At 38.7% G+C, this 24,254-nt stretch overlaps 1 protein-coding gene across 2 annotated transcripts in view; it reads left to right on the forward strand.

Annotated features, from left to right (window-relative positions):
* The window catches only part of CTNND2 (catenin delta 2), a gene marked incomplete at its 3' end in the record, with an annotated part of 782,663 nt that overhangs the window by 415,430 nt on the left and 342,979 nt on the right, over window positions 1-24,254 (forward strand). For both annotated transcript variants that reach the window (XM_079800721.1, XM_079800722.1), the window contains exons 4-5: window positions 13,470-13,504; window positions 14,130-14,246. In XM_079800721.1, coding sequence (XP_079656847.1) covers window positions 13,470-13,504; window positions 14,130-14,246 — 152 coding nt within the window. The remainder of the gene's footprint in view (window positions 1-13,469; window positions 13,505-14,129; window positions 14,247-24,254) is intronic.

A 24,254-nucleotide genomic window follows, 5' to 3' on the forward strand; every position in this document is an offset into this window, starting at 1 on the left:
TGTTTTCCTGGTTTTCTCTGTCTGAATAGGAAAAGAAATGAAAGAAAATCTCTCCTCCATTTGAGGTATCATTTTCTCCTTGGTTGAGAATGACCTGTGTTTTGAGGGGTGATAATCCACTTTCTAGAGACTCTTTAATCATTTCACTTTTTTGATGCTTTAGGAAAATCTTTACAAATATCAAGGTCTAGTTTCCGTGGCAAATTTTCTGTGAGAAGGGCTCATTAGAGTAATTTATGGGGGGCTTGTATGACTTCAAAATGGGTCCAATAGGAACTAAACCAACACCATCAACTCATTTCATTTAGACCATTAAGCACATTAGGTGACGAGAATTTTGTCAGTTCCTCTCTAGCCAGATTAAACCAACAAATTAAAGATGAAGGATGCCCTTGCTGCCTGAGAAATCCCCGAGCTTCTTCATCAAAGCTCCCTCTAGGGCCCTGCTTTGCCCTATTGCCTTAAACCAACATGGAGCCCTCAGAAGCAGATCAGGGGCATGCTAATAACAACTGCCACTGATGAGCTCTGATTTATCTTTGTATAATTGTCTTCAATTAGAAACCACTAGGAACACATCATGGAACATTTATAAGTGAAAATAATGTTTCATTTAACAGGAAGCTTGAGTGAACGGGCTTAATTAAGGGGAGGAAAATTACTTTGTTCAAGTCTATAGGATGAACAGAATTTAACTTGTGGGGGGAAAAAGAGTTTACTAAGTATTGGCATATAATGTAGTGTTTTCTTGAGAAGGATGGATTTTCCTTATATATAAGGAAACCACATGATTGTCTCACCACTGTGCTGTACACCTGAAACTAATACATCATAATATTGAATGTGAAAAAATGTAGAGTTGTTCCTATGCCAAATTGAAAAAGAACAACAATACTATATTGTCCCTTTTTGTCACAGTGCAATTGGTAGGAAGACAAAATTCAGTAAAATAAATAACGATTGTGTTGACAGTATGAACTGGAAATTCTTCCTTGTGCTAACAGTGCTGATCTTCATTCCTGGACGAACGTTTCTGGAGTATTTGAAACAGATCTGCATACTGTGGAATACATGTGAATGCTATTTGGTCTCAGTCCCCAAAGAACTCACAGTTTGACAAATATTAAAAAGCAAAGCATCATAACATGTTTTGATAAATGACAAAGCTGCTCTGGGGACTCAGAGGATGCAGAGTCTCAATCAGCCTAGACATCTAAGGCAGGCAGCTATGGGTACTCACCGTTGGCCAAGAGGGTTCTCACAGACCAAGCAAGCTCTGCAAAGGGCTTGGGTTTCATCTTGCAGGCAATGGGGAAACACTGAAGACTTTTGAACTAGGGATTTCCACTGGCAGATTTCTGCTTTAGGATGTTGATTTCAGTAACATTGGGGATAATTGATTGGAGCAAACAAAGGCTGCAGGCATGAAGAATAGGAGGGAGGCTGCTAGAGTGAACCAAGGAGAGGTAGGGAAGGACTGGTTGATGCTCTGTGCCTGAGCCCTTCATCTACGTTCTCATTTAAACCCCACAGTGGAGAGCAGAGGCAGCTCATGTTCGGAGTAAGTAGGCTGCAAAATCGGCAGTGCCCAGTCCAAAATGAAAATATGAACTTGTTCAAAAAGCAGGGGCAGGGAAAATGCCATTAAAAGTACTAAATGATACTAAAGCTTTTTTCTTTCTTCCATGGTCTCTCTCTTGACTTGTCATGATGTATTTTTATTTACTACGAAATGTCATTCCAAGTAAGTAAAAATTAAAATTTTAAGTTATTGGCATGAAGTTCACCATTTATCTTTATATTGTGCAGTGCCAGATTTAAATGCAAATATAGGAGCATTTACTTATACACAGAATCACTGAAATTAGGCAATTCATATTCCATAGCCCATATATGCATATGTATTTCGTTCTTATCAGAGCGGTGAAAACACTGCACAAGCCTACTTCAACTATTTCTGTTTCCCTCTGCAAAATGCAAATACTCTACCAACATTCTCTTATTGAAGATAAAGAAGAACTGGAAAAAAATAGATCTGCTGGTTCCCATGTCTTTCCCTTTCCTTCTAGGTCATCATTTCCAGCATAAGTAGTTGGCCAACATAAGGGAGTAACCGTGAGTAAGAAAGGATATGATAATTATCATTCATGTTTTATAGACAATCATTGCCTTATCCATTTAAAACAAGTTCTAGTTTGAAGGGAAAACATAGCCTTCTCGGTCTGTTGGTACTCCCGTCTATACTGCCATAAACTTAACAGACCTACCTTGTACTGGCGTTTAGTCTTGCTGGACTCCCACAATACATCATGGGTCCTGCAGGACATAGCAAATGCTATATGTGGATGAGGCAGCAAGGAAAGAGAGCATGCAAAGTATGTATATCTTCATCACTCATGCACATGTTCCATTGTCTCATTGAATTTCACTTGCAAAAGTAGTCCAAAGGTAGAATTATTGAGTTTCAAGATGGCAACAGTAGAACATTAAACCAAGATTGGGGATCTATGGGAATGGAGCAGTTTTAATTTTGGGAAGCCACAGGGCTCACTCCCATGAAGCCCACCCTGATAACATTATGTCAGTACATTGGAGGGGACTGAGAATAGAGAGGGCCTGTGACTTCATCCATGTTCCTCTGGGGCAGTGGGGAAGCTGTGATGATGTCTAAAAAATTATTTGGTGATACTTGTTAAAGAATGGTAAGGCAGACTTTATCCAAGAGGGGCTACTACAATGTGGTTTTGTAGTAAGGGAGAGAGATTGGGCTCAACTCCTAATACAATAAGGAAAAGTGGGGATTTATAGCCAAGGAGTAAAGTGGATGGGAAATTACTAGGAGGGAGCATCAGGAGAAAAGGAGGATTTTGGCTAAACCAACCTAACAGGATTCTTGCTACCCAGCCAGGGTGATTAGACACCTCCTGTGGGATGGTGGAGGATGAAGAACCCCCTCAGATTATCAGGAGTTATCAGATACGGAGCATGCAGGATTCTGGTTATACTGACTTAGAATGATTCTTGCTAAAACTGAACTCTAAAGATTGGACCTAGTAAAAACGAGACCATAGAAAAGCCAAACAAAATTTTGATCAAGGCGGGAATCTTTGTCCATGGAAAGAATTAACTCCCGTCCTCAAGGCACAGAGCTTTTTCTGCAAGAGATGACAAAAAGTTCCAATCACGTCATCTAAAGGGAGTAGGTTTCCAAGGACATTTACAAGGGAGAATGGATAGGTAGATGCTTAGGATCTCATAAGTGATTTTGGAGAAGATATGCTTTTAAATATCTTAAGAACATTAATAGATACTTAAATCCATGCATTTGTAAATGATTTTATGCATTTGACTGGAAGTGCTTTTGTTTAGTGAGACCTCCCATTCGAATCCTCATTCTTTCACAAAGGAGGGCTTCAGGACAAGCACAGCTGCCATGCGATGGGGAGATGGGGAGAACATGAGGCTGACCCAGCTGCTCAGTTTCAAATATCAGATATTAAATGTTGGGAAAAAAGTGATATTTTAATGCAACATTTTCCCACTGCAATAAATATGAAAAGAAACAGATGTAATCAAGCAGACCAGTTTCCAGGAGTTGGGGCCATGGGAAGACGGTCATAGAAGCAGATTGGCAGGGCCGTAGCTCCTCTGTGAATTATCAAGAGCATATCTGCCCGGCGAAAGCATAACTTCTATGAACACACACCCAGAGAGCCGATGTGTACTATATGAGGTCCCGGACTTACACAGAATGCATTAGGACTGCTACTTAGTACTGTAAGCCAAAATGCCATTTTTTATTTTCCCTGTAAATATATGGCAATGTAAGTGCATGCAGGGCTCTGATGAGCTTAGCTGTAATGGATGAGTTTTCATTCAGAAACAGCACAGTTCTTGCATCTGATTTGCAGTGGGCAGTGTGATTGGTCTATTATGTTCCAGGGCTAATGCCTTCATTCACAGAACAAAGCAGGACTGAGCCCAGGTGGTGTCACCTGAACTCCAGCAGCTAAGCCTGGAGAACAAAAAGGATAATCAGCACTGGTTTTCTTTTTTTCTCTCTTTCTTCTCCCTCCATTCCTGCCTTCCTTTCTTTTTATTCCACTATATTTTTAATTCTACTTTAATTATTACTAGGAAGTAATTGAGGGGCATATTGCATATTGGAGAACCAGTTCAGGGAAAAGAGCAAAGTATATCAAACCATACCTCTATTTTTTTTAGCTTTTTATTTTGAAATGCTTCTAGATTCATAGGAAGTTGCCAAGTGAGATACTTGGAGAAGTTTCCTGTAACTTCTCCCCATTCTCACAATAGAAACATCAGGCATACCCACGTAAGACAGCATTAATGCACTCGGATGTCGAGTGTGACTCGACACGGTTAGTATTAGAATAAAGGAATCGAGAAAAAAGCAAGCGAGTGCAAAGGGTTAAAACCGGGAAATGGACATTGGTACAGTCCATAGATTTCCCCAGGTTTACATGCACTCGTTTGTGTGTATGTATTTGTGTGTTTCTATGCAATTTTATTGCATAAATAGCTTTGTTTAACCATCACCACAATCAACATACAGGACCACTTTATCATCACAGGCCCCTCATATTACCCCTTTATAACTGCACCCACTTTCCCTTAGCCCAGGCAAAAACAAATCTATTTTCTATAATTTTGCTATTTCGAGAATGTTCTTTATCTTTTGCAGTCAGCATAATTTCCTTGAGATCTCTCCAAGTTGTCACTGTAGTATATATCAATAACCCATTTCATTTTATTGCTGCATACATCTTTCTTGTATGGATGTATCAGCTTGTTTAACCATTCACCTGTTGCAAGACATTTGGTTGTTTCTAGTTGTTGGCAATTAGGAATAGACTGCTATGAACATTTGGACACCCATTAAACTGAACCTTCAAATTGTTTATAAAGCACTCTGCTCCAAAGGAAGTGATATAATACCATGAGAGTTGTTTATGAATATTGCATAGTTTCTGCTCTGTAAGGACACTAAAATTGAAATTTATTTTTAAAATCATATGTTGGTATTCAAAGTCACAAAACAAAAGATCACTTTTCTCTTTCCTATGAAACAGAAGTGGTTATTTGCATAAATTCCATTAAATATATGAGGTGTCAGCTTCACGTATATTAATGAAATCAATTTCAGTTCAGTTCAATACCATAATAGACAACACACTTATGAAACAAGAGCAATTGAAAGAAAAGCTTTGAGCAAATCGATGTGTTGTAGAGAAACAGAAGAGTGAGGTACACACACATATGCATATTCACAGGCACATATGCATAAACATACACACACACACACACACACACACACACACAGATGTATACATACACAATCACAAGAAGCTAGAAAAACATAAATGTAATGTCTCCTTTTGCCCAGAGATGCCTCTAAGGTGGAGCTTGCTTCACAGATAGGATCCTAACAACAGGGACAATTCTGGGATATTCAATACAGAAGACTAAAACTTGGAACATCTGAGAACCTTAGTATAGATGCCACCTCTGTCAACCAACACACCAACTGCTCTTCTCCTGCCTGAGAAATTAGCTCTGAATGATCAGACTGCAAAACACAGTGGAGCTCTCTTTCTGCCACAGGATCAGCAAATTAAGGGATCAGGTTAATCAAAAGTCTAACTATGAGGTGCCGTGAACACTAGTGGAAGTCAGTAATATAACAATATAGAATGCATTTGGCACATAAACCACATGAACTGTTCAATTTTTGATAGTTTGAAGGCATTTGAGAATATTGTAAGATCTGAGTCATCAAGGCATAGTATTTCTGGTCATCTGCAATTGTAATTCACCACATTTCAATTCATGCAATGCTCACAGACAAAGGTATTTTGGCATTTATTGTCTAATGTGGCTGGCATTCAGAAACATTTCTTCCACTACAGTAAAATTCTGGCATATTGTATAAGCAGTTAAAAAAAATAATGCCTAGTCCTAGCCAGTTTTGCTCAGTAGTTATAGTGTAGACTCACGAACAGAAGGGTCTTGGGTTTAATTCTGGTCAAGGGCATGTACCTCGGTTATAGGCCGCATGCAGGAGGCAGCCAATTGATGTGTCTCTCTCACATCAATGTTTCTCTCTCTCTCTGTCTCTCCTCCTCCTTTTCACTCTCTCTAAAAAAATAAATGGAAAAAAATATCCTTGGGTGAGAATTAACAAAAATACAAAAAACAAAAACCTAGCCCATCATGAGAAGTCTCCCAGAAAACTATGGAGGGGGATATAATGTGAGAATTTTCTAATTTATAATTCACCATTTGTTTCTTCTTCTGATATTAAATTATATATAGATATATAGACATATAGATATATAGATATATAATGTCTCTTGTAATATAAGTACAGAAACTTGAATGCATGTATTTCCCATAGTAAGAGCTTGGCTTTTGTGTAGCTAGCATATTTTGGGTGATTGAGCCTAGGGCTTAATTCTTTGTGTTTGCTGGAAACTGGAGTATGTATTTTGAAGGAACACAAACAAAACAGAATTCATGTTAATTCTCCCTCGTTTAGCTCTAGCTGGCCAGCTCACAAACCCGACAGTGTGGTGTGTTTTGTGATAAACATTGGAACCGTGTGTATCCAGGCTACAGCGTGGGAGCTGGTACCTCTCTGCGGTATCAGTCGTCTGCATAATTTGTCCAACTCCAACGAAATTAGTTTAGAATGTGAATTTCCTCTGCCTCAAACCAAAAAGAGAATTCATAATAGCACTTTTGGTCTGATTTGTTTTCTCCCAAGGTTTTGAAAATAACAAGTTGTCTTTAAGCTTTTACTAAGGCAAGACCGGTGTCAGTTGCAAGGAGAAGCATCCTGTGTGGGACAGACTGGAAAACTTACACTGTCAAAGAGCATCATCTTTCCTTGATGAGAAAGCCTTTGTTTTTCTTCCCCAGTTCAGTGTGGGAAAATGGACAATTTCAATTCCACAAAGCCTGTAACATACTTTCATGATAATATTTATTGGCCCCAAACACAGACATGTTGAATTCCATGTTGTTGACTTATTGGACTTTCTCTCCTCTGAGCTGGCTGTGCTCTCTCAGGCCTCTGTTCCTCTTCTTGTGGTAACAATAGCTTACTCCCCCCCACCACTACTTTAAAGCCTCATATGTTCCCAGCAGTGTTGTTTGGGTTTTACATACATTACAGTCTTAACTTTCACATGATTCCCAGGAGGAAAATTCTAGCTATATCCACAATTTCCAATTAGGGAAACTGAGGCTTGGAGAAAAGTATGTGATGTGCTCAAGGTCCCATTGCCTGGTGTGCAGGAATGCCTTGAATACAGCTCTTCTTGCCATGATCCTCCAGTACTGTGCGCTTTCCTACCCACATCCTGATTAGACTGCAGTCACATGTAGCTCGCTCTGGGTCTCTCTGCTCTGGATACGAAAAGTCAAGGGAGCTGTCACCAAGAGTTTGTGGTGAGCATGTCTTACCATTTTCTCCAGGACTGGTTGTGACCAACAGCCTAGCCATAGAACCCACCTTGCCTAGGTATTTTCTTAAGGTCCGCTTTTCCCATTTCCCCATATCTGCCCCCTTTTGACCCTCCCACAATGGCCTTCAGTGTGATGAAATAGATTAGCATAAGCCATAATCTATAAACCATATAATAATCCTATCTAATAAAGAGGGGATATGCTAATTGACCCTCACGCTGTCGCAAAGATGGTGCTGCCCACAGCCAATAAGGAGGGAATATGCTAATTGGCTGTCACGCCCTCAAAGATGGCGGCGCCCACAGCCAATAAGGAGGAAATATGCTAATTGACTGCCAAGCCCTCAAAGATGGAGGCGCCCACAGCCACAAGATGGTGGTGCCTAGTCCCCTCAGCCCCGCCAGGGTGGCAGGCATGCAGCAAGGCCAGGCCTACTGGGCCCGGCTGCTCCGCATGCCTGCCTCGAGAGTCCCCCAGTCCCCTCAGCCCCCAGCCGTCCAGGGTGGCCTGAGGTGCAGGCAAGCCTTGGATGGTGGCTGCCAAGCCAGCCAGAGCCACCCAAGGCTCAGGTAACCAGGGCTGGCCGAGGCTTGTGCTGCTGGCAGTGGCAGCAGCAGAGGTGTGATGGGGGCATTGCCTTCCCCTCATCACTGGGTTACCTCCTGCCCCTGAGGGCTCCCAGACTGTGAGAGGGGGCAGGCCGGGCTGAGGGACCCCCCCTCCAGTGCATGAATTTTCATGCACCAGGCCTCTACTATGTAATAAAATAGGAAGCAAATTCATACTTGGTCAGAAGGTACCAGGCCCTGATCACCTGATAAGTCACTTGAGATGAACTAATTTATTTAATCTTCCAAATGCCTGCATTATATATATATATATATATATATATATATATATATATATATATATATATATATGATTATTGGGATCACGCAGTACATTTCTTATGTGTAAGTTGCGCTTTCTACTCTATTTTTGTTTTTGAGAACTACCCATGTTGATATATATGTAGTATCTGGCTAACTTATGTAAGAAATAAGACGAGCCCCCAAATTCAGGGGTCCTGGTAGAACACAAAACATACTCAGGAGCCAGGCAACAAGGCAAATATCTTTACTTCTACGTAGAAGGGTGCGCAACACATGGTCCGGAAGCACGCTCACACTGAGCAGGCGGTCTGCTTGGCATTTTAATCCTGACGCACATGACCTGCCCCTCACACTTGATTGGAGCTCAGGCTCATAGTCTTTCTTAATTGGCTAGTTTGAAGGGAGGGGTTGGCCTTTGCAGTTTCAAGATGGCGGCCCCCAGGGGAGCTGCAAGCCATGCGGCCAACATGGCAGCTGCCTGCCAAATTACACAGTCCAAAATGGTGGCTGTCTAAACTGTTCTTTGACAGAAAAGATGACTTGTTTATTCTCACACTTATTTTAACTGATGAATAATTTAATCTAGATGTATGTCATATATGATATGTAATCATATCAGTATATGTTTCTATTCCCCTATTGCTGATCACTTAGGTTGTTCCATTGTTTTGTTACTGTGGACATGAAGGCATGAACAGTCCTGTACAGTCTCCTGGGCTCAGGTACATGGGTTTCACTGGAGGCTCTACCCAGAGAAGACTGCTGGGTGGTTGGGTATTTGCATGTAAGACATTGCCAGGCATTGTCTCATAGCTCACCCAAGAGTTTCCTGAATTTACTCCCCGATGTACAATGTATGACAATTCTTATTTCCCTACCCCCTCCCAACACTGTGTACTGTCAGACTTCCTAATTGTTAGACAGCCTAGAGTACAAAGAGGTATCTCATGGCTAATTTTCATTCCTCCGATTCCTAATAGGGTTGAGTATTTTTTTAATGTGTTCAGTCACCATCCCTTATTGATTTTTCTATGCCTCAGCTATACATATATTTGTTGACCTCTCTTCTATTTGATCTCTTAATCTCTGTCTTATTACTTTGTAAGAGTTCTTTGTATGTTCTGAAAACGAACTCTTTGTATGTTAATTGCATTGCAAATAGCTTCTCCTAGGATGTGACTTGTTTTACAACTTGATTTCTGGTGTTTATGTTTTAGTTTTTATCACCTAGGAGTGTACTTTTGATGCAGCCAACTATGTGGATAGAATGGCAGCTGAGAAAGTGACCTCTAGTACCAAATGGCAGGGTCAGAATTCTGGCTCTACTACTTGCTAGCTCTGCAAACCCCAGCAAGTTCCTTAACATATTTTACCTCAGTTTCATTATCTGTAAAATGGGAATGTATTACTTCTCTTAAAAGACTTGACAAGAAGATCATCTACCATATTGCCTGGTATAAAGTGAGAGTTATGTAAGTATTAGCTACTAAAATTGGTCCTTTTCATACTTTGTTTTTGAAACTCTTTCTTAACATCACTGATTTACGTACATATTTAGGTATATAGTTAAAGGTTAATGTTACTTATGATAGTCTTTGTTACACATTTTTTCTCACAATATTTGGATTCTGAAACTTAAACATAGTTATGATTAAATACATTTGGAATGATCTAAATTACGTTTATATATTTCTGTACAATGACTTCTATTTCAATAAATAGCATTTTGTAATGAAAGCCAACTTTATTTCTTGAAATGGAACATGAATGTAGTTACAACAGCTTCAAAAATGACTTTTATGTTATAGTAAATTGGCTAATATTATTGGGAGAAAGTTCTTCATGAGTAATTCCTAAACACCTGAAATAAGAGGGTTGGAGACACAGGCATAATCCATGTTCATTGAATGCATAAATAGCCTGTTTGCTTTTTAAAAAGCACCCACCTCAGAGCAGTTTTTAAGAGAAGGGATTAATGCATAAACTATGCAATTATAATAGAATCCCCTAACAGAAAGAGTAAAGTGTACAATCAGAGGAAATAAAATCCAAACCAGGTCTCTCTTGGGACTTCCACTTTCTGTGATCATTCATACTTTTAATGCATTTTAACTGCACCAATGGAATCAGAAAACCATTTATGTGATTAATGCTCTTTGACTGCCCCAAAGGAATGCCCTTCTGCTTGGAGAGAATAGTTTTTTAGTCACTGCCAATGGTATTTTCTAATTGTAATAAAAAAATGCTTCTTCTTTCTTCTGTTGCATCTTAAAATAGAAACACTTTTGAAAGACATGAACAAAAAGTAAGTATTATGAAATCACCCATTATTGTCGATGAGGCTAAATCTCTGAGGATGGGTACAAGACATCTCCCAGCTCAATGTGTGGAAATGAAGAGAAAGAAGCAGGAAATGCCTTATGAATATAAATGATGGCACTTTTAAAGTAGATAGATGATAGATAGATAGATAGATAGATAGATAGATAGATAGATAGATAGATATCAGAGAGGAAAGGAGAGGGAGAGAGAAATAGAAACATCAATGATGAGAGAGAATCACTGATCAGATGCCCCTTATTGGGGATTGAGCAGGCAACCTAGGCATGTACCGTGACCTCTTAGTTCATAGATTGGTGCTCAACCACTGAGCCACGCCGGCAGGTGATGGCACATTTCTGTATTATTCAGTGTGACATTTATTCTACGGAAACAACCTTCCAACAGCAGAGTTTTAATGAACATTGGTTTGTTTCTTATCCATGCTTTGTCTTGTATGGGTTGGCGGAGATCTTTCTTTTACGTGGTTACTGAGGGACCCATCTCAACACAGGGCTTAACAGGGAATGAGAGCATGAAGATCGCATTCCTGCCTTTCTCTGCCTGGAGCAGGAGATGGCACTTGTCCCTTCTCACAGACTTTCACATGGCTCAGTCTCTGTGCAAGGGGGCAGGAAGTGTGGTCTTCCTTGTGCCTGCAGAGAGAGAAGTGTGGGACTTCGGTGAGCCCTGAGAGAAGCTTCCAGTGACTGGCTCACTCTTACTGCATTGGGTGGGAACTAACCTGAGTGTGTTTCTCTCTATAGCTGTCGCTTAGGAGGTAGGAATGTGACTTTTGGAGTTGAACCAATTAGTTTAATCCCCTACTGAGTTCCTTAAGATCCCTGTGGTCAAGTTAGTTAGCATCAATAAGCCTGTTATTCTCCATCTGCCAAAATAAATGTGTGATTGTTGTGAATTAGCAGAGACCTGGTATACAGTAAGTACTGACAAAAGGGCTGCACTGATAAAAGGAATGTAGTAGTAAATCCTGGAGGATATAACAGAACATTTTTATTGTATCAGAAAAATAATGTCAGTTTCCTGGGACTGCCATTAACAAATCACCGCAATTGTGAGGCTTAAAACAAAAGAAACTTATTCTCTCGCAGTTTGAGGGGGAGGAGAAGTTCAAAGTCAAGGTGTGTCAGCAGGGCTGTGAACCCTATGAAGGCTCCAGAGAAGGATCCTTTCTTATCTCTTCACGGTCCCCATGGCTCCAGGCATTCCTTGGCTTGTGGAGGCATAACTCCAATCTCTGCTTCCATCCTCCCTGGCCTTCTCTGTGTCTCTCTCCTCTTCTATCTCTCATAAGGACACTTATCACTGGATTCAGGACTATCTCATCCAAAGTTCTTTAATTACATCTGCAAAACCGTTTTTTCCAGTAACGATTCTTCATTTCTAGGGATTTGATGTGGACATATCTATGAGGAGAGAGGGACATCATTCCGAAAGTATGGAAGTATTTTCTACTTCTATATTAGCATCACCTATTAAATGAACATGCTCTGCAGTTTTTAAAATATTGATTATAGGATGACAATTCTGTTTTAAGTGTTAAGCTTTGTAAATAGATGGTACTGCTATATAATGTTACATCTTTTTAATGCAAAAAAAAAAAAGTTGCACTGGACTGACTTTGGAATGTTATCATTTCATGTATTTAATGTCTATAGCTCTCATCATTGTAAAACCATTTTCAAGTTTGCTCACATGCATTGGCTTCAGAGCAATATACCCTGTAAAAGTTGTATGTCTCTTAAGGGATTACTCATGTATTCATTTATATCAATCATGGGTTTTCTGAACCCTGATTTATGCCATAATTTATTTTTCCTCCTGTAAATGTATTCAGAAGTCATCTCCAAGGTATAGATTAGAGTTCTAAAATCCACTTGCTGTTGGGACACTGATGAGCTATTCATGGAAGCTACTTGATCAGAGTAAAAGATGCAGTGAAATAAGTGTAGAAAATCATTCTGGAAGTGATGCCTGTCAGTGATTGGCATCTAGATTTCTCAATTATTAACATATTAAATGGGGCATATTGGAAGTACTTGTGTATATAATGAATTTATTATATTTAGACATTTTAAACTTACGCATATATTTAATAAAGCATTCAAAATGAATCTATGTTGTCTACATAGTTGCATTCTGCACAATATCTTTGGTATATTATGCATATGAACATATGCATACTGGGGTCATTTTATAAAATGAATGTATACAGTGAGAATTTGGGAACTGCATATTCAATTGGTGGTAAAGTGTTATAATTTTTAAATTACTTAATGTAAACTCTAATAATCAGCTTAAAGGAACAGTTCACCTGATATGTCTACAAGAAGGTATAGGTTTATTTTATCATCCTTATAATGAAAAAGAGGAGTGTTATTTCTTTTTTAAACTGCCTCACAAAGTCTACATGAAACTTTTCAGACTTGTATTTTAAAAGCACTAAAATTGGGTTGAACTGCATGTATATAAAAACTATTATAAGGAACAAGTGTAATATGTTTGGCTTTGTGAAAATTGAGCTGTTCTTTTGAAAATCACTGGACAATATCCATTTATAATCTGCTAATACCTGTGAATCAAAAGAGGTGTACATCAAATGGATTAAAGTTAAGATTGTATCAAAATGAGGTCTCTTTTCTCAGTAAGAAATTAAAGCAAGTGCCAGGGAGCCACCATTACTACGCTAATGCCTTTGTGTCTTGCGGTGTAGGGTCCTTTTGTTTCTAATCCATGCATTATACCTATGTGTTCTCTTTCTTACAGTTCAGCAGAAGAGCAGTTTCACTGGCAGTCACAAGGTAAAGTAAGCTTTCTTTGTTAAAAAAAATACATTTTTATTGATTTATTGATTTCAGAGAGGAAGGAAGAGGGAGAGAGAGAGAAAAAAAAATCATTGATGAGAGAGGATCATTGATTGGCTGCCTCCTGCATGCCCCACACCAGGGATCAAGCCTACAACCCAGGCATATGCCTTGATGAGAATTGAACTATGACCTCCTGGTTCATAGGTCAATGCTCAACCACTGAGCCAGGTCAGTTGGGCCAAGTATGCCTTCTTGATGAACACTTATTACATGTGTCTCTATTGATTAATTTCCTTGTGAACTTTAAGAAGAGACTTATGAAAATGAACATGACAACACCATAACACTAAAATTAAATGAAGTTGTTGTGATAGCTCACACTTTCATGGGACCTAAGTTCTCACAATTCCCTAGTCACTTTCTGTCCTTCATGTGCACATGGAATTGGGGGAGGGGGGAGTTTAGCTTTTAACACTGATTGACTAAAGATTACACTATGATACTGAGTGAGAACTTCATAGAGGTCATATGTTCATTTAGGGTACTTTTGATTTTTAAGTGATTGCCTTAAGCTTTAATATCATCTCATGTTTATGACTTTAAAATACTACAATTTCAGATGGTCAAAAAGATATCGAAGACGAACTCACAACAGGTCTGGAGCTGGTGGACTCCTGTATTAGATCGCTGCAGGAATCTGGAATACTTGATCCACAGGATTATTCCACAAGTGAAAGTAAGTCAAGTGACAATTATATTCGAAGACAATTAAAAGAGTATCATGCCATTATTTTTCTAATATAATTAATATTATGAGACATATCGAATAAGACTTCTAGATATGTTTATACTTATTTTATGTATTTCGCTTCTCTCTCATCTACTTCCTTCCCACATTACCCCTCCCCAACTCACATGAGATTGTAAATGCTCTTAAATCAGTAATTGGCATCTAATGTTTTCACCAATTACTGATGTAATGATTATTTTCACCAATTACTGATGTAATGGTGATTCTCAATAATTCTCTGATAACCATTTTAGCCTCTAGACCAGCACATTGTATGAACACATCATTTTTTGTGTTTAATCAACTCAGTGTCTGCTTTAAAATTAATTGACAATGCTTTACTCCTACAGATTATTGTTGGTAGAGGTTATAAGCCATATAGCAATTATATAACAAAATAGGAAAGCGGGTGCAATATATGCTACTGTTTAAGTGTAATACACTTTTTACAATTCTATATTTAGCAATTTTATATTGCTGTATTAATCTCAATAGAGTATTTAAAGATTTCTTTACCTCCACTTAATTACATATTTTTCAACCAGAGTGGTTGAGATGTAAAATAAAAGTGCTGAATTGAAATGAGCCTCACATTAATAAATCATAAGATTATCTTAACTTATTTCAATAAAATCCTATAAAAAGCTAAAAATTAAATCATTAAAACTTACATTATCTTGATAATTTCTACATTAGAAATCAGTGGAGCATTTTATTCCTTAATTTATAAAAATAAAATTTCCTTGAATATTCATCAAGGTTTGCCATAGAAAAGGAAGAAGATATAAGAATAAAATAGTATAGTGATCTTGAAACCACTTAACTTACATGTTAGTTTATTTTCTCTATAATCTGTCTAATTCCACTACTCTTAGGGCAGTATCATCATGAATATCCAGATTTATTTAAATCCATCCCCTCAATAAAGCTCCTAAAGTAAGATGCATGATTTGTAATATCCTTGTTCTCTCTATTTGGTATTTTAAAATGTAGGATTGTTATCTCTTCTCTCTGAGTCAATAAATATATTTCCTTTGTACGGGCAGTTGTACTTAAAATATATTTAATTAATATTTGATGTACTCAAACTCCCCCTTTATTAGAGAGTAAGGAAAGCAGAGATAAAATAGTGTATCTTGGGATTATATTGGATATTTCATTTTTGACACTAAAATAATAAACATTTTATTATGAGGTTAGGAGAGGGGATAAGTTTTAATACATGGAAAGTATATAAAAATAAGAAAGAGTAAAATTAAAATGAGATAAATCAACTCTACCAATCTAGCTCTACATGTAAGCACAATGGGTTTCTTTGAAAAGAATAAAAATTCAAGTTTGTAGTAAACAAAGATAAAATATTGATGTGATGTTTATGAGACACTAATATTAATGAAGTAAATGTTGAAATTAAAGGAATAGATACACTAGTGACGGCACATACAAAGAACACAAAGAGTGGAATTGAGAAGCAAATGTGAGATGAAGTGGAATTTCATGCAGAAGCACTAAGCATGGTCAAAAGGAATTGCAAAGTGAAAACAACTTATAAAGATGTGATAAACTCATAATAAAATCTAGTGAACATACATGCACCAAACTATATAGCATCTGAATATTAAAACAAAAAATATTAAAAATGATAAAATTGATGAAAAATATTATGACTATATCAATGTCTGTTTATCAACTAGACTGAATACTAGAGGAAAAATCCACAGAAATCCGGAACAAATAATAAAATAACTTATATTTGCTGAATGGTAATATACATTTGTTATATATGCCCAAGGAATAATTATAAATATTGATCTGAACCATATGGTAAAGATAATCCTGTACATTAAAAAGTATAGTCCTAGCCGGTTTGGTCAGTGGATAGAGCGTTGGCCTGCAGACTGAAAAGTTTCAGGTTCTATTCTGGTCAAGGGCACCTGCTGGGATTGTGGGCTCAATCCCCAGTAGGGGGCATGCATGAGGCAGCCAGTCAATGATTCTCTCTCATCATTAATGTTTCTATCTCTCTCTCCTTCTCCTTTCCTCTCTGAAATCAATTTTAAAAAGCATAGAAAGGTCACATTTTTAATAATAATTCAGTAAAATTGAATAACAAAAAATAAGCAAAAATCCTATCTAATAAAAGAGCAATATGCAAATTGACCATACCTCTGCTACACCCACAAGCCAGGCCCATCAGCCAATCAGGAGAGAGTATGCAAATTAACCCAACCAACATGGCTGCAGCTACAGAGAGAGCAGGAGGCTTGGGTTTCCCTGGCAATGGAGGAAGCCAAGCTTTCCGCCTGCCCTGGCCAGCCCAGGCCTCCGCTCAAGGCTACAAAGTTTCAATTATAGAAGATAAATAAATCCCAGATACCAGGGCCTCCACTTGGGTCACTGGGGGCATGGCTGGCCTGCAAACCACCACAGGCCCCTCACCCAGGCTGCCCCACACCCCAAGGGAACCCCCAACCTGATCCAGGACACCCTTCAGGGCAAACCAGCCGGCCGGCCCCCACCCGTGCACCAGGCCTCTATCCTATCTAATCCTATCTAATAAAAGAATAACATGCAAATTGACCGTCACTCCAACACATGCGATGACTGCCCCCATGTGATCAAAGATGACTGCCCCCAGGTGGACACAAGATGGCCGCCACAAGATGGCCAGCAGGGCAGGGCAGTTGGGAGGGACCAGGCCTGCAAGGAAGGGCAGTTGGTAGTGATCAAGCCTGCAGGGGAGGGCAGTTAGGGGTGACCAGGCCAGCAGAGGAGGGGAGTTGGGGGGTGACTGGGCCTGCAGGGAAGGTCAGTTGTGGGGGACCCAGGCCTGCAGAGGAGAGCAGTTGGGGGTGACCAGGCCTCCAGGGGAGGGCAGTTAGAGGTGACCAGGTCTTCAGGGGAGGGCAGTTAGGGGCAAACAGGCTGGCAGGGGAGCAGTTAGGCATCAATCAGGCTGGCAGGGGAGTGGTTAGGGGGTGATCAGGATGGCAGGCAAAAGTGGTTAGGGGCAATCAGGAAGGCAGGCAGGCGAGGAGTTGGGAGCCAGCAGTCCTGGATTGTGAGAGGGATGTCCGACTGCCCAGGTAGGATCGGGCCTAATGGGCAGTCCGACATCTCTCTAGGGGTCCCAGATTGGAGAGGGTGCAGGCTGGGCTGAGGGACAGACACCCCCATGCACGAATTTTGTGCACCAGGCCTCTGGTATAATTATATTAAAATTGAGAACCAGGCTTTTGGATCTACTGAAACAAATTTGGTCACTGCTGGATTGTTGTTTTTCAGAAAGATTAGTTATTATGTACTGAATTAGCTGTCTGAAAACACCTAGGATTTTAATTGATTGCCCTTTTTATAAGCCTATACTTCCTTGTTTGAAGATAGGAAAGAAATAAGGCAAACACAATAACAACCAAAGAAAGAAAGAGGTGGTGAAAGTGCCACCTAAAAGTTTTATGCCAAAGGCTCTGAACCACAGTGAAATGTGAAATATTGTTGTTCTTAACATTTCCAGAGTCAGTTTGAGAAGAATTAATTGAGTAAAATTTAGGAAATTAATTTTAAAGTATTGAGTGGATAACTAACATTTTGGGTATTAACTGTTGCTAATTTTAAGTACTTATCAAATAAAATCCCAGTTTTTGTTTGTATCTGTATCATGGTTCAGAATGGAAATAGATTCTTCTCAAAAGAGTTGAACTGAAGGGAATTTGAGGTACTATTTACAAAGATTAATGGAATAAATGATGCCTGCTGAGGTTCACAGGGAACAGCAACAGACTGAAACCCTTGCCACCCTCAGCCCTGAAGGAAAGTGTAGGGAATAGTACCAGCAGAGTCAAGAGGCATGGCAGGAGCAGAGGAATAAATAGGACCTCTCTCCCCTCTCGCTTTCTCCTGCCCTTCCTGTGCGTCCTAATAGCCAAATCCAATCAGAAAACAAATAGAAGGGACTCTTGTGACACAGTCTATATGGTGTAAAGGGCAGAGAATGAATATGGGGAGCAAAGAAAATAGTCAGCAGAACATTCTGCAAAAGGCTAGAAGATACCATGTTTATATTCTTTTTTATTGATTTTTATTTTCATTTTTTTAAATTTTATTTTATTGTTTAAAGTATTACAAATAGTAGTACATATGTCTCCTTTTTTTCCCCATTGACTTTCCCCCAGCCTCCCCTACCCCACCGCACATGCCCTCACCCCCCCCCGCAGTATCTTGAGTCCATTGTCCATTGGTTATGCTTATATGCATGCATACAAGTCCTTCGGTTCATCTCTTACCTCCCCCTGCAACCCTCCCCAGCCTTCCCGCTGTAATTTGACAGTCTGTTCGATGCTTCTCTGCCTCTGTATCTATCTTTTTGTTCATCAGGTTATAATTTTCTTTATTATCCATAAATGAGTGATATCATGTGGTATTCTTGTCATTTGCAGCAGCATGGATGGAACTGGAGAGCATTATACTAAGTGAAATAAGCTAGTCAGTGAAAGAAAAATGCCATGTTTATATTCTTGATATATAAATTCAACACATAGACATGTTGTGGCTCTATGACACATTTCATCTAGTATTATGAGCCCATCAGATTCTGCTAGTCCCTTGATTTTGTGATTATCCAATCAATGGATTCATTAGCCTGAACAGATATGAAATAGCTAATGCGAAACTGGACCTGGCACACTGCCCTTGAGAGCCAGCCTCTTAGTCCTAACTCAAAAAAGACAACAACACTAAATACAGTCTAAAGCGGCTTGAAACAGTTCTAAGGGGCAACCAATCTCAACTCCTAAGTGCATAGTACTTAATTTGTTGTTTTTAAAAGCTTTTTCCATATTTCTTTCCAAGGTCTGATTAAAATAAAGTTTGAGTCTTAGCCCATCTTCTTGACCCTCAGACTAGCAATAACTGCTCTACTGTACTGACTATAGTATCATACAGTTACCAGTGTTTCTCAACACGTGGCATTTTTAAAAAAGTGTCATCCATCCATCCTAAACAGTATGCAAATCATGTATACAACCTTAGCCACTGCCACTATGTTGTGACCGCCAGCTGTGTAATTTCAATTCCAGCAAATATATGTCACATAGTCACTAGGAAAATTGCTGTTGCTTTTCTGGGGGGAAAAATGTTACTGACAGAAGCTCGGGGCCATTAGCATCTCACATAATGTACAGCTTGACCCAAACTGCTATGGACAAGCTACCCTATTTAATCCATGCATCCTTCGAGAAATAAACTCAGAGAGTGGGGTGATTATACCAGCCAAAAAGTAACAAAAATATGTCAGTCAAAATCAGAAATTGAATGGACAACTTGGGGGAAAGAAAGGACTTATATGTTTATAGGAATTGCTAATTACTTTAAATACTATATTTTGAAATAGTAATTATTTCTGTCTGTAGCAAATTAAAGTTCCACCATATCCTAGAAAATACCAGCATCCAGTAGCAAGAAAATTTTAGGAGCTTAATATATTCTGAGTGTTATGGCAAAGCATGGAATGTTATCTCAGTCTGAGTTTTCAAATCAGAATGTATTCAAAAAATCAAGAATCAATCATAGAAGGTACCATCCTGAGAAGGTGAAATCCAAATAAAACAGTTAAATGTAGTTTGACAAAATGAATATATCATGTACTCTTGATTTATAGTCGGTCATTTTCATTTAGTTACTGTGAATACACTTAATTCTGTGTAGTGAGAGAATTGTTGGGAGATCGTGTTATTAAAATGCTTTAAGATATAATTCCATATATTCTTACATAATAATAATAAAGGTAAGAGACATCCTTATAAGGTAAATATTTGCATAATTCCAAGGAAGCCTGGCACCAAATGATGCTAAAGTGGTTTAGGAGGGAGGGTAAGGTTTTTATAATAATTAAGCAAATCAAAATGAGAAATATATTGTTATGTGACTCACATTATTAATGTCATGCTCAGGGAAAGAGGACTTACTGGCTTGTTTGATTTTCTATTGTGGTGGCAGCTACATGCTTAGTTAGACCTGACAGGGTGGAGAGCCTCTGGGTGGGGGCACAGGTGGCCTATCCTCCCCTTGGAGCCAGGAGACTTGGATTCAGGTCCTACTGCTGCCTCACTTCACCAATGGTTGAGGACTGTCACTGGGACTCTGGAGACCCTGAGTCATTTCCTGGAAGCATTTATTCAAGTTAGGTGAGTTTATCCTCAGATTGTTCATTCCCCGTGAAATCATGTCATCATATGCCTGATGGCCCAAGTTTTGAAATACTAATGAGACAGTCTCCTTTCCAGAAGATCATTATTGTTCCAAGTTTTTAGATACCAAATTCGCTCACACCCACTTCCGCCCACTTCTAGAGCCCATGGGAAGCCAGCAGTGGCAGAAAAGGAAGGTGTGATCAAAAGTCAAGGAAAAACCCAGGTGTCACATATTGTGTCATTCTGTCTCCAAGGAGCTATGATCTTTCTTTCCAGATACTATCACTACTTATTTTTTTTTTTTAGCTAATGTTCAATTTATTTTTCTTTGATATTCTTCTAACACATAGGTGTTTAAGAAGCATGTTAGACCTTCTCCAAAGAGGTCACCAGCTCAGAGTCAAACCTAGGAATCAAAGGGAAACTACCAAATGCTCCTTAAGCAAGAGAGAACAATGTAGAGTTCTCATTAAAAACATCACTCTCAGGGTCTTCTGGAGTCAAGTAAAAAGTTAGCATCTGGTGGAAATTTCTATTGAAAATATAATTGGGTTTTGAATTATCAAGGCACCATAGATGCCCACAACTTTAATATGAGCACCAGGTGCAAGCTGGTGAAACCGAGGACAGTATCAGAACTGGTATGAGCATGAGAAAAAGTAGAGGCTGAAAGCCCTCATTAGAAAATCAGAATAAGCAGACTTTCCCCCAGAGACAGCGGAAGGCGAGGTCTCCTGGTAACACCTTATGGAGATGTGTTGTGGGATCTCTCAGAAGTTAAAACACTAAAACTGCCTCTGATTAAATAATAAGTCACTTCCACAGCAACTGATATAAGCAAATCTTAATATACTGAGGCTTTATTATATCACTATAGGCCCAGGTAGGTGTTATAGTCACTCACTTTTTTACATATGTGTATTAAACACTTATTAACAGAGTCTCTGCCTTGTGTTATTTACACTCTAGTCAGGGAATTCTGAAATCAAGCCATCTAAATACTGTAATTTCAGGTGGATGCTCACTGCAAGCAATGCCAACGCCGGTACTGGGTACTTGGAAATCCTAGGGTACCCCGAGACCCTCTCAGGGGCTCTGAAAAGGCACCAGTTTTCACAATAATCCTCCAGTGTTATTTGCAGTATCCATGCTCACCCCCACACAGTGAGAGTTAGGGTGAGAACGAGGGTCTCACAGGATGAGAGCCCCACAGGGAATAAAAGCATCATTGTTCAAAGGGCTCATGGAGGGTGTTTGATGTATCCTCTTGTTTTAAATATTTTCCAGTGTTTATACACTAAGTAGCATTCTTTATCACCCATAGAAATAAAAGCTCTCTGGGGTCCTCGGTGATTTTCAAGAGTGTGAAAGTTCATGAGACCGGAAAGTTTGAGAGCCTCTCTAGTTTTGAGAGAATGATCAAAGGGTCAGGAAGTCTTCCACTGTGAGAAGGTGTTTGATCAGGGACCTGAGTAAATTGCACAAGCAGGCCATGTGGGTATCTAAGGAAGAGATTTCCAGCAAATCCAAAGCTGGTTTTAATGCTGGTGTTAAGTCCACCAATAAAGTAGAGTGTTGTCAGGATAGAGCTTTTAAATCTAGTTTTCTTCTAAATTTACTTGTATCAATTTTCAATTCTTTTCATAATTATTGATACTAAGAAATATGAACCTATTACCTTGGACAATTAATTTACAAAGAAATATATATAATGTTTTCTGACTTTGTGCTACATTCATTTTTTAAATGGTAAATAATCTGAATATAAACTTTTAAAAGGAAATACTTAGAGATTGGAGCAAACTATAAAAAATACCATTCTATGATTATACAGGTCATATATGTCATGTCAGATGCAATGCACAAAATACATTCTTGAACTATACACTTGTATTTAAAGTTGTACATTTGAACTTCAGTTTTTGCTCATGTCCCTCCCCTGTGCACAGATGTAAAGAACTAAGAAAGTTACTGCATAGTGTGGACACTTTACCAATGCTCAATTTTCCATACATGGTAAAACTTGAAAAAGCAAATTAATTAAGCCAGTAACATTGGTTGAATCTAAATCAGTCTTAAAAGCTAAGTGAGTACTTCTCTATTCCTAAGACCATTACAGCTTTAATTTTCACATAAAACATTAAACATGGAAAGCAGTTGACCACATGGAATCGATCTTCTGGGGATAGACTTTGAAATGAAGTTTAAAAACACACCTGCCCATACAACAACCACATCACTCTACATTTCTTGGCATAACAAGTTTTCCCCTCAGTTAATTTTAGGAATGGTAGCTGGGTTCAACCACTGTCTTCAGGGGATTCCTCGGCAGAGCTTGTACTGTGAGGTTTTTGGGTTACTAATGAAGACCTGGGGGAAAGAACCAATGTATCATGGCTAGCGACTTCTTATTCCAAGTAAGTTAGTAAATTGACAAGTTCATTCAAAGCCCATAAAGAAGAAACTGCTCCTATCAATGAAACTTATTAATAGGGCAATTTAAATAAAAGTCAATATTTCTACTCTATAGAGTTAACTTGTAGTTAGGTATGACTAAAGTGCTTTGAGCTTGGTTTAAATCAATTTGATAATCGTACAAAGAATTGGTAGTTTTTCTCATTGATTTTGTAATTTATAACAGTTCTTTTGTGTGTGTGTATATATATAATTTCCACCTCCTCTTCTTTTTATTCTCACTTAATGCTTTCTATAAAGAGATTTCCCCTTTTCCTTTATTTGATCTTGCTCTAACAATTTACTCTCATTTAAAATAAAGTAACACTTAACCTCCAAATCATTCTTAACCTTCCACAGAGATTGAATAGCAAGAGAGTGGGAATGAACGCAAATGCTCTTGTCAGTTACAGATACCTGTGAATCTTGTTGGCATTATTTTCAAGGGCTACATAAAGATTTGATATCACTTTGAAAGAATCAAATTAACCTAAGAGTAATTATGGAATGTTTCTAAACTTCCTGACAAAGGTAAATCTAAACGAAGCCGCCACTGTCAAGTGTCCGGTGCTCAAGGTGTCCATCTCAATTTGTAGGTTTTTTATTCCTCTAACTGTCCTGATTTAGCAGGCTCACAAAACACTCATGAGCACCTATTTCAGACATTGCCTAGATATCCTAGCTGTTTAACACATTCTTGTTAACATTTTTCTTTTAATAGTAAAATGATCCCTTGGAATTAAATTGATAATTACTCTTTAGAGACCTTGTTTTATTCATGTGGCTTCAGCTTCCAATACTGATGGTTTTGATAGTTATAGTTCTGTCCTAAAATTTCACTTACACATAATCAAATGTTGAATTTGGGAATTATTTAAGTCCTACAAGGATTAAATTTGTCAGATTATGTTAGAGCCAGTATTAAAATCAGGCCCAGGGTAGCTTTCTAACTACATAAATTCCCACCATCTCCTCCAAGTAATTTACAAACTAAGTCCATCCTTCTCCAAAATACTGAGTTGTCAATACACACAATCTCCTGCCAATCTTTCCCTTGGGAATGCCACATGGTGGGAGTTTCTGCTTCTTCCATACCCATTGAGTGAATATATGTTGTATTCCGGGACAGATGTTCAACTGAAGCAGACCAGAATTAGCAACTCCCAATAAATCATCTTAAAACTTGTGGAAACAGAATGTGCGTGGCTGATTGTCACAGGACAGTTCTGTCTGCTCAGTTTTCAAGAATAACTCACTCTGCAGCGCGGGGAAACTCCCGGAACTCATCAGTGTTGGCAGTAATATTATCCTT

Source organism: Cnephaeus nilssonii (assembly GCF_951640355.1).
Source record: "Cnephaeus nilssonii genome assembly, chromosome: 2".
NCBI lineage: Eukaryota > Metazoa > Chordata > Mammalia > Chiroptera > Vespertilionidae > Cnephaeus > Cnephaeus nilssonii.